The 10,815-nt window shown below is 37.6% G+C and overlaps 1 protein-coding gene across 1 annotated transcript; it reads right to left on the reverse strand.

Annotated features, from left to right (window-relative positions):
• Positions 1-594: 594 nt before the first annotated feature.
• Positions 595-10,318, reverse strand: STEAP1 (STEAP family member 1; the record flags this gene model as incomplete). The annotated part of the gene is made up of 5 exons (XM_082845919.1): positions 10,229-10,318; positions 6,580-6,694; positions 3,708-4,220; positions 2,944-3,108; positions 595-852 (listed from the first exon to the last, which is right to left on the reverse strand). The coding sequence occupies exons 2-5, from the start codon at positions 6,661-6,663 to the stop codon at positions 595-597; spliced, it is 1,020 nt and encodes a 339-aa protein (XP_082702045.1). The 5' UTR covers positions 6,664-6,694; positions 10,229-10,318.
• Positions 10,319-10,815: the final 497 nt, after the last annotated feature.

The raw sequence follows: 10,815 nt of genomic DNA on the forward strand, positions 1-10,815 counted from the left end.
ATCATATGGCAATTCTATTTTTAGTTTTCTGAGGAACCTCCATACTGTTTTCCACAGTGGCTGCACCAACTTATATTCCCACCAACAGTGTAGGAGGGTTCCCTTTTCTCCACACCCTCTCCAGCATTTGTTATTTGTAGACTTTTTAATGATGCCCATTCTGACTGGTGTGAGGTGGTACCTCATTGTAGTTTTGATTTGCATTTCTCTAATAATTAGCAATCTTGAGCATTTTTTCATGTGCCTATTGGCCATCAGATAATATCTTTTTTTCATGGTTCATGATAACTTTTAAGGAGTGGCAAGGACTGGTATTTCAAGGCCTTTTATTATTTATAATGCTATGTAGTCTGACAAATGAGATATGATTATTTTTTATGCTCAGCTTTACTAAACATAGAGAATGTGATAAAGGTTATTTAACTTCTCGCTTTGAAACACATCTGCAAGGAAATACACATATTTCAAACATCACCCATAAACAAAGAGATAGGTTAAGATCCTCAAGTGGTCATTTTATTAAACAAATACAAATTTGAAGTGTTTATGATAAAATATATCAATATTGGACAAAAATGTGTGTAAACAGCAATTCTACAACTGGGAAGACATCTTAGTTTTGTTAATGTTGGTGACATCCTCCCAACCGTGTCTAATCTTCAGTATCTTCTTTCTCAAGCATGGCAGGAGTAGTATGGCTTTGCATATCAGGACAACAGTCGGAAGGAAAACAGCTATCATAAAATTTGGAGGTGTATACCATACAAATTGTTTTATATCTACCCATTTATTCCAGGCAAAAACCAATGCATGTATTGTGCCCAGCAGAAGGGAGACAATTCCTAGTTTGCTCTGCAAAAGAAAAAAGAATTATCTTGGTGAGATTGGTTCATTTAGAGTTTATTCCATCCTATATCATCTAGATCTGTTTTGTTGCTTGGAAATTCTTCCATTCATCTCCATTTGTTTTCCTATTACGTTTCTCAACAATGTCCACTCATATTTCCACTCTTTTTACATGTGGGTAATGCCTTTGTCTCCAGGCTATCTAAGTTGAGAAAATTCACAACCATTCTCCTTTTGGTCTCAGAAAATCGATAACATTGCCTTCCCTTTCTCCATACCTTGTTCTTCTCTCTTATGACATTTATTTTATGATGCTTTGTCTCTTGTGCATTTGCCTTAATTCTGCTTATCAAGAGACACCTAAAATCAGAGACTCTGTCTGACGCATCACAGGATCCCTGCAGAATCAACACAATGCTGTGCACATTTCAGGTGCTCAATAAATATTGGTGGGTTGACTGAAGATCAGTGCAAAAATCAACTTGATATTAGTGATCTTTATCAATTACAAAGGCAACTAAAGTGATTGTGATTTTGGTATATTAATACTAAAGTGAATGAGCTTGGTCTTTGTTAAAAAAAATCAAACATTTTGATAAAGTGGAAAAATACCAACAATTATTTCAATGTTTGAACGAAACATAGAGATATGGAGATGTGAAGAAAAATATCAGCTTGCATTGGGACACTTGGCACCATCCAGATAAAGTTACTTAAAAAGAATTGTTCACCTATGTAGTTTTATGGAATTCTGGCAATAGCTCTTCTAGATATCTTCTGACTTCTATTCACTTTACAGGAAATGTTCACTAGACTGTCAGAATGAATCCAACTCACAATTATTCAGCAGTAAGCCCCAATGAATACAACCAAATAGCTAAGTTTATATTTTCAGATATAAATCTCCAAGGTAAATCATAAAGTAGCTAGTACTTAGATTGTAAATGAAAAGTTGCTAGGTTATTAATTGAAAAATATATGTAATTAGTTGAAGATTAATTTACCAAATGTGTATTGTATACATATTATGGGCTAGGTATTGTACACAGAGTGGAATGGGTTGGGTTGTCGAGATACAGCGCTTGAATTTGTAATTAAATCTGTAAAGTGATGCACAGCATATGTGTGACAGGCAGAGCAATGTAAGAAGAGAGTTATTTAATGAGGAACAGACAACTCCAATGGCTATCAAGCTAAACCTACAAAATCAGCAAATATTGCACCTGGAAAATGTGGCACCATCTCTAAACCACATTCAAATAATTCAGATGGAGACATTCTTTCCAGCTTAATCAGATGTCCTGATAAGGTATCTGTTGGAGTACATGCATGGATGTGTACAAAGGATAGTGAGGATTAACTGACTTTGTGGGAATTTCCAAAGATGTCTACCCATAAAAGTTAAAGCTATGTATATAATTTAAAAAATCTTGGCAGCGCTTAGGACTGAATTAAGTTTAGTCCTTTGAATCTTGTCAGACCTGGATCCCATTGTTCTTTCTAGGGTGTAATCTACCACTAGGAAGTTAACCTCAGTAAATCTGAGGCAGTTTTGAGTTCCAGGAATATTGAGTAACTTCAAGTGAATAAGCTACATAAAATGTAACTTGGAAAAAGAAGCTTTTAAAATTAGATATTACAATAACTTTGGTAGATAAAACTCCATATTTCAAGGAGGAGAGTACAAAGCTGTGTAACTTAAAAGGCATGAATAAAATCAGAGGATAGGCCAATTTTTTTTTTTTACTTTTGGAGAACTAAGAAAACAATATTGAATTTCTAAAATATCACATTTGTTGTTATTAGATAGACAGCTTTGTTCAAAGCTTGTCCAACAAGCTTCAAATGTTAGAAATAATATTTTTCTTTGAGTAATGCCTCTTATATATGTCTAGAAAACACCTCTCCTGTTTATCAGCAAGAGGGAAAAATGATAGGAGAGCACATTTTTAATTGGAACAAGTGTGAGATCTTTGCTATTGGAAAACCATCTATTATTTTTTTATGGGGTAAAGTCAATATACTTGAGGATATTATAAGCTTAAAAAGAAGATTTACCTCTCTGAGGGACCAGAGTTTTTTTTATATATAATTTACCTGAATATAGTGAAATTCTCTCCATGTCAAAGAGTCGCTCACAGATGGAATAGATGTCACAGCCAACAGAGCCAGTATTGCAAGTGTCACAATTCCTAGAGACACATAAATTTCCATTCTCCAAACGTCATGCTCGATCCAGGCATCTTCTTTATTTTGTTGGACCTAAGAGAGGGTGAAAAGAGGAAGGAAAAAATGCAAACAACACTTGTTTCCAGTATAAGAACCTCCTTCTACGCTCCCTCTACTATGGAGGACCTGATGACTAGGGGCCTCCACAAATTTATGACTTTATTTTTGCATTTCTCTAAGAGAAATGACATAGGAGCTATTGATCTTTTTCCTTGAACACAAAATTTATATAATCTGTTTTATTAATTTATATAATAGTTATTTGTTGGTTAGAATTGTCATATGTGTATATATATGGTAAATAAGCAGAAAATAGGAACAATTAGCATAAAAAAGAAATCTTCTGAGGGTGGTAGAAGATTGAAATGTGGCTCGGTCCATGAACAAAATACTTGTTTATGTTGTTAAAGTTGTAGTTTACTATTTTCAGCTTAGAAAACTTTCCTCAAAGTAGAATTATACAACCAAGCCCCAGTGAAGAGTTATAATAAAAAATTTTAAAAAGCAGATTACTTTCTCAACACAGGGTTTCAACAGAGGTTTGGGGTACTGATATTAAAATAAGAAACAGTTAATTTGTTAAGAGACTTAGACTTTTTAGTTTAGTGATATTGTCAGTAATGTCATCCTACCTGTTGATATGCCCAGTTTAGCAACTTGTATCTGTAGGATCGTCTCATTGGATAGGATAAGCTGTAAACTGCATGCAGTACAGCAAAAAAGAAACTGAGAAGACCAAATTGCTTTCTTGTTACCATCCACCTATCCAACCAATGTGGAAATTTCTTATACTTGGTTCCATTATGAAGCTGCACAACTGCTGCTATCACACCTGGCAAATAAACCAGTGCCAAGAGGGTGATGGAAACCATTGGCAAGACTTTGTTGATGACCAGGATTGGAATTTTATAAAAATACTGTTGATGGGAAGTTACAAAAGGGTGAATTATTTCCCTCAGAAGAGTGTAAAGAAAAGTCAGAGATGATACGATAGCAGCGATTTTAATTGGTAAACGCCACTTTGGAAAGAGTTCCTGTTTGTGCTGAAGCTCTGGGGGGCAATCAAATTCATCACAATGGGTTGCTTGGTGCAAGTGCAAAAGCACAGGTCTTTTCGTTGCACTGGTCTCTCTTGAATCCTTATTCTACAAAGGAAAGAAAAGGAACATCTTAAAATTGAACAAAACAATGGGATGTCTCTCAAACTAATTACTTACTGCTCATTGTACTTATCAGTAAAAAGGGACATTTTGAACCTTGCTTTTGGATACTGGTTAGTGGAAGGTGGCATAGACTATGTGGCAATGATCAAAAGTATACTTAGTTATCCTACCTTACTGGGGGTTCTCCATAATTTCTGTTACTCATTTTTCTTTAAGTCAAAAGAAATACATGCTTCAGATACCTCCACTAGAGCTCAGACCATTGTGTTTCTATCTTGAAAGTGTAAAAGAATGAAATAATGCAACTGGGAAACAAAAACTGAAAAACTTTTAAAAAAATCCAGCAATCTTTGGTAAAAATAATAACACTTGTAAGTAGTCATAGTTGTATTTGTTTTATAATTTCTTTTGGTTACTGGACAACCCTCTGCAAACTCCATTCATTCAAGTACAAAGGAACAGGAATAATATAGTCATCACTATTAGATAAAAATATGTAATTTCCATCTTGTAGTCTTTTTTTAAATTAATGTTTATTGGAGTATAGTTGATTTACAATGTTGTGTTAGTTTCTGCTGTACAGCAAAGTGAATCAGTTATACATATATGTATATCCACTATTTTTTAGATTCTTTTCCCATATAGGTCATTACATTACAGAGTATTGAGTAGAGTTCCCTGTGCTATACAGTAGTTTCTTATTAGTTATCTATCTTATATATAGTAGTATGTATATGACAATCCCAATCTCCCAATTTATCCCTCCCCCCATCATGTAGTCTCATATTCATAAAATATCTCATTTGTATAAGTACTAATAGATGAATAGTCTATTAAAATGTAAGTAGTTAAATCCCACAGGGATGATTTATTTCCTGAGAAAGTTATATTTCTTTACCCAGTTGCATTTCTAGGTAGTCAACAATTCAAAAGAAGTTTGCACTGAATATTACGTCACTTCCCCAACTGACTGATATACCAGCAAATTAAAAAAAAAAAAAACCCTCAAAATAAGAACTTATAGCAGAGTGTTTCATATTGTGTTACTTTATGAATAAATTCACTTTCTCACCTAATATGTTATTCCTAATTTCTTATAGCTCTAGATGTAGACCCATAACATTTTAATGCTCAGAATGATGTTAGTGATTATCTTGTTCATTTCCTCATTTTATGCAGAGTAACTTTAATTCGCATAGTTCTCTATAATTTTTAGTGTTTAAAAATGACCTCTTGGGCTTCCCTGGTGGCGCAAGTGGTTGAGAGTCCGCCTGCCGATGCAGGGGACACAGGTTCGTGCCCCAGTCTGGGAAGATCCCACATGCCGCGGACCGGCTGGGCCCGTGAGCCATGGCCGCTGAGCCTGCGTGTCTGGAGCCTGTGCTCCGCAATGGGAGAGGCCACAACAGTGAGAGGCCCGCGTACCACCAAAAAAAAAAAAAAAAAAAAAAAAAATGACCTCTTGCCATTTGACTTTTACTTTCAGTAACAAATCACTATTACATCCAATGCTTTTTCCAGTTACTCCATTTAGAAGGGAGTTGAGCATTATACAGCTTCTGCCACCTCTGCATGTTAAAACAATCAATGGATATCAATTTTCTGGTTATGGGTGAAGAATCATGGAACAGCAAGTAAGACTTGAAAAATGAAAATGATTTTATTTTATGCACACTTACTTTAGACAGTATGTACTTGTACTACCTTATTTTTCCTATTAAGATAATTAAGATAAAATAAATACTTTCTGTTAAAACTGTAGTTGAGATCAGTTAGAAAGGTAAAGAAAGTTTGGAAGCAAAATTTTCCACCACTTGTTCAGTCAAATAATTTAGTAAGAAACATTTAATCTTGATGTGGGGCAAAAGTGTGACAAATGATTCTTATTCCAAAGTTGAATTTATTTAGTTAAACAGTGAATCATCAATTAACTTGATGATCTCTTGGTAAACTGCCATGGAGCCTATGAAAAAAACAGTTTACAAAACTACTGTTATATGGGCATTGATGACTTTTTCAAAAAACTTAGACCCACAGAATGTTAGAAAGAGTTGGAAGGGCTTTGGAGATGATCTGGTCCAACTCTCTCACTTTATAGATAAACCAAGACCCAGGATTTTCAGTGACTTATTCAAGGTTATTCAGCTAAGTCCATGACAGTCAAGGTACAACTCCTCTCATAGCCCACACTGCCCTTTAGCCATCACAGTATCAGTGCCAGGAATCAGAGTAAAGATATCAGCAGACTAGGGTGAAAATCACTTTTATAACACTAGGAGATATAGAACAGCATTTGAATTATTTATAGATTTTAATTAATTAATTAATATTATTATTTTACCAAATAACCATCTTCTTCTTGATTTCTCCTGGACTTCATTTTCCAAAGTTCTTCTTGGTTTGTGATGTCTTGTCTGCTCTCCATTAATTCTATAAAATAGTATGGCCTCAGCCACCTGTGCAAATAAAAATAATTATCTTCTTCACATCTATGCTATTTATGATATTAATGTTTGATAGGGCAATATGAAAAATTTACTCATATAAGGGCTAGAGTGGCAGATAAAGTGCAATTTAAAATATAGACTGATTGACTCATTTAACCTCACATTATAATCTATAAGAATTCAAACAAGTGCCCTTGTGTCAATAGTGTTTTTCTTTGTCCAACTATCAGTGCAATGAATGACCCAGGTGTCTATATGGAATTCAAAGGGTCAGATGTTGCCTTTTATTTTAGGAGACTTTAACTCCAGGTGCTCATTCGGAGGAAAGTCAACTCCCCTCAGAGGTAAATAGAATTAGGAATGTAGTTTTTTGAGAATAACAATGTTGTCAGTGGAGGTTGGAGTTTGCTGATATAAGATTATATTTCAGGAAGTTGTGTTTAATAGACTTTTGGGGTTGACACTGGAATCTGAAATAATGGTGAGATGATTTTATGGGGAAATGTACTCTGAGTTTCAGAAAATGAACAGAATAGACACTCTCGGTAAGGTGAATGCTGATAGCAGCACAAAGGACTGAAAGGTTGTGTTTTAGGAGTGCCATTTTCCCATCGGAGTCACAGCCTGGTTTTTGTTGGTAAGACAAGCGTTGCTAGCATATTTAAATATGCTAGCACATTAACCCTGTGGAAATTATTTTGTCACACTTCCTACCCGATAAAAGAATCTCTTCCTTAACACTGTCCACAGATCCTCATTTGGGCTTGGTGTAACATTTTTTAGGAAAGGGAAACATATGATGTCACAACATTATTCACTGTTTTATTAGTTCTAAATTTATTTCCAGAGGAATACATTGCCAATTTATTCTTTATGAAATTCAGTAAGAAAACAGATTAGATATATTAACCATTTGATTGACAGAAACATTCCAAGTGTTTCTGAATTTTAGACCATCTGTAATACTTTATTAAGTGGAAAGTTGTTTCTAGCAGTTTAAAACACTTAAAACATTCTCCAACTTTTAAAGGTTTGATCTTCACAGAGAATAAAGAGGAGTCATCTTTACATAATGCCAACATGTGCCTTTGTTGAAGTGCTCTAAGAACATTTTCCATACGTTACTTATTTCAAAATTTCACAATATGCATGCTGAGAATATTTTTTTGGTCCGCCCACATTCTTTTCCCACTATTTTATGATCTAAAACATTTCCTCCATCCAGAGAAATGCCCTCCTTTGGCCACAGAAGTGGGCATATGACTCAGTCTTGACTAATGACAGTTCTCTATTCTGCTCATCACACTGATTGGCTTAGGGATGGCATACGACTCTAGTCGAACCAATTAGAGTCCTTCTCTGATGTTTATATTTGGAAATGAAAGATAAAGAGAAGATGTCTTTAATATTCTGTTATATTGGGATGATAGAAGCCTACCATGCTTTCTTCTACATGCTGTAAGGAGGAAGATGTCTTCAGAAGGACAGAAGAAAGCCAACACACAGAAGCCTAAGCAAGAAATGGGGAAAGACACAGAAGAGTCCTGGCATATTTAAATATTTAGAGTTTCTGAGACCAGATCCTGAATTTTTCAGTTACACAAGCCAATACAATCCCTATTTTGCTTAAGTTAGTTTGAGTAAGGTGTATATCACTGGCATTTGAAAGAGTTCTGAGTAAAGCCTATGCCAATCTTCAAGTATCTATGAACTCTCATCTATGACAGACACTGAGGAGGAAAAAGAGAAATGAGATTTCGTGTCTGCTCTGGAGGGGTTTTACAGTCTATTTGCTTAAGAAGTATTATTCCAAATCATTTGGTGATTTAACCAACATTATTAATATAGTAATTTGGGGGTGTGAATATGACTAGGAATACAAGTTTTACTTACTGTAATCAAATACAAGAAATAATTCACCATGCTTGGGAGATGTGTTAACTGTGAGTTTCAGGATGGCAGAGATGTTAACATACAAATCTACACTTTTTCAATATTAAGTCATTAACTATACTGTGAACAACCAGGTAGGCAGTGGGAATATAAAGTTAAATGACATGGAGACTCTGCTTTCAAAAAGCTTAAAGTCTAGGAGAGAAGGCAGACATTTCAAGAACTGACTGCATGGTAGTGCAATGCATCGGAAAGGAAGACAAAATTTTAAGGACAGATGGTGGCGTGGGAAGGGTGAGGGCTCTCTTCAGGACCTGGTCCTGGAGCATCTAGCAAGTTGGCAGTATTTGCTGATTGAGGGCCACTTTGCACAGAATCTGGGTGAAAAGCCAGAGTGGCCCTGGAGAGGTATCCAACCATTCGTCCGCATGGTAGGGAGACCATACTGAAGAGCAAAGCCAAGGAAAAACCCCGGGCAGTTAGGGGGCTTGTTGACTGTGTCACCCACAGTCCACCTTGTGCCCTGAAGCCAAGAAAATAAAATATCAGTCAAATAAAATATGTTGGTTTCCCTCAGACATTAACCAAATATATAATTTAAATTCTACAATAAAATCTTTTCATCAACAAAAACAACAGGAAACAGCACAGTATTCAGATGTTAGGAACGCCAGAATTTGATCCAAAGTTCTCTTTCGTCTCCATTAAAAAGCAAAGCCTATTTCTGATGAGACTGTTCCATTTTGCTGTACCAGGACCTGACGTTCCTGCTAAATATTGACACAGTCCAACTGACTTATGTTTATGTTGAAGAATTTGGAATATGAAGACACTCAATGACCGGGATACATGGTCAGTTGCATTGCATTTCCAAATCTTCTATACTTCTAACTGCAAACTTACTTTACCACATTTAACTATGTGAAGGGGAGATGTTTTTCTTCACTGGGCTGTGTTGTTAGGCCTTGCTTCCTTCGTGTGCTAAACGAATGACCTTTTATTCAATAAGTTTTTTTTTTTTTTTTACAAAAAGAACAGAGTCAGGAATTTGCAAGTGTTCGTAAATTTTATGTCTACAAACTCCTTCCAGTGGATTTCACACCTGACACATATAAAGCCTTGATTGAATATTTGGAGGAAACCTGAATCCTAACTGAGATCCTGAAAGAGTCGGACTAATGTTCCAAGGACTTAAAATGAAAACTCTCTGTTACTAGGAATCTTGAAGACGAGTTGCACGGTTTTAAGTAGTACGTACCAATCATTCATCAATACTATGCAAACTCGTGGCGATTTTGCCAAGTTGGAAAACTTGCCATCAGAACCCAACCTAAGGACAAACTTAATAACTCATCATATCCCCTGAGTCCCCAGAGAAAAGGCTTTCCTGTGAGTCCCCGGCTCCCAGCCCCTGGACCAGCCACAATGGAGCGGTGTGCTCCGCGGAGAGCTCCCTGGAAGGCAGCGTGTCCCAGAGCAGCGCGCAAGGGGCAAACTGAGCTGCCCTCGCCCCGAAGCGCCACTGCTTCAGTCCTGGGAGGGCTCGCAACCCCCTACACTCCTCCCGGTGCTGGGAGCCGGTGCCCGGCCTCGCAGGGACACCGAACGGCAGGGAACAAGCAGCGAGCCAGAACGATTCAAGGGACTCACCCGTCTCTCGGCGTGATCTGACGGTAAGTCGCGGCCGCAGCACCGGCCCGGAGGTGCCCAACCCCACTCGGCGCCCGAACCTCCAGAGCGCGAGCCTGCTCTGCCTGGGCAGACTCCGCCTCCTTGTCAATTGTCCGTCCGGCGCCACCTGCCGGTGCCGGGCGTCCGCAGGGCTCCTGCTTGGCTGGACAGTCCTGGGAAGGTCCCAGAGCCGAACCTAGGATTTCCCTACGTAGCCATCCGGCCGCTCCCAGTTTTCTTTCAAAGAGCCCTGTCCTCTGTCTGAGGTCTGCTCTGCACCCTCTCGATCCTCTCGATATTCTCCTCTCCTCTCCTCTCCTCCTTTTCCCTCCCTGCCTCCCTCCCTTCCGTCCTTCTTCTCGCCTACTTTAATCTCCCAACTAATGAACATTCGTGCAATTCCTTAGAGCAGTGGTTCTCAAACTCTAACATGTATTTCCTGTAGGGCTCATTAAAACACCGATCTGTCGTGTCCACCCCCTCCCCCCCCCGCAAAGCCCCTCTCCTCCACCTCGCCCACGTTTCCTGTTTAGTAGATCCGGGATGGGGCCTGAGATTCTGCATTT

This window comes from Leucopleurus acutus (genome assembly GCF_964270905.1).
Source record: "Leucopleurus acutus genome assembly, chromosome: 9".
NCBI classification, from domain to species: Eukaryota; Metazoa; Chordata; class Mammalia; order Artiodactyla; family Delphinidae; genus Leucopleurus; species Leucopleurus acutus.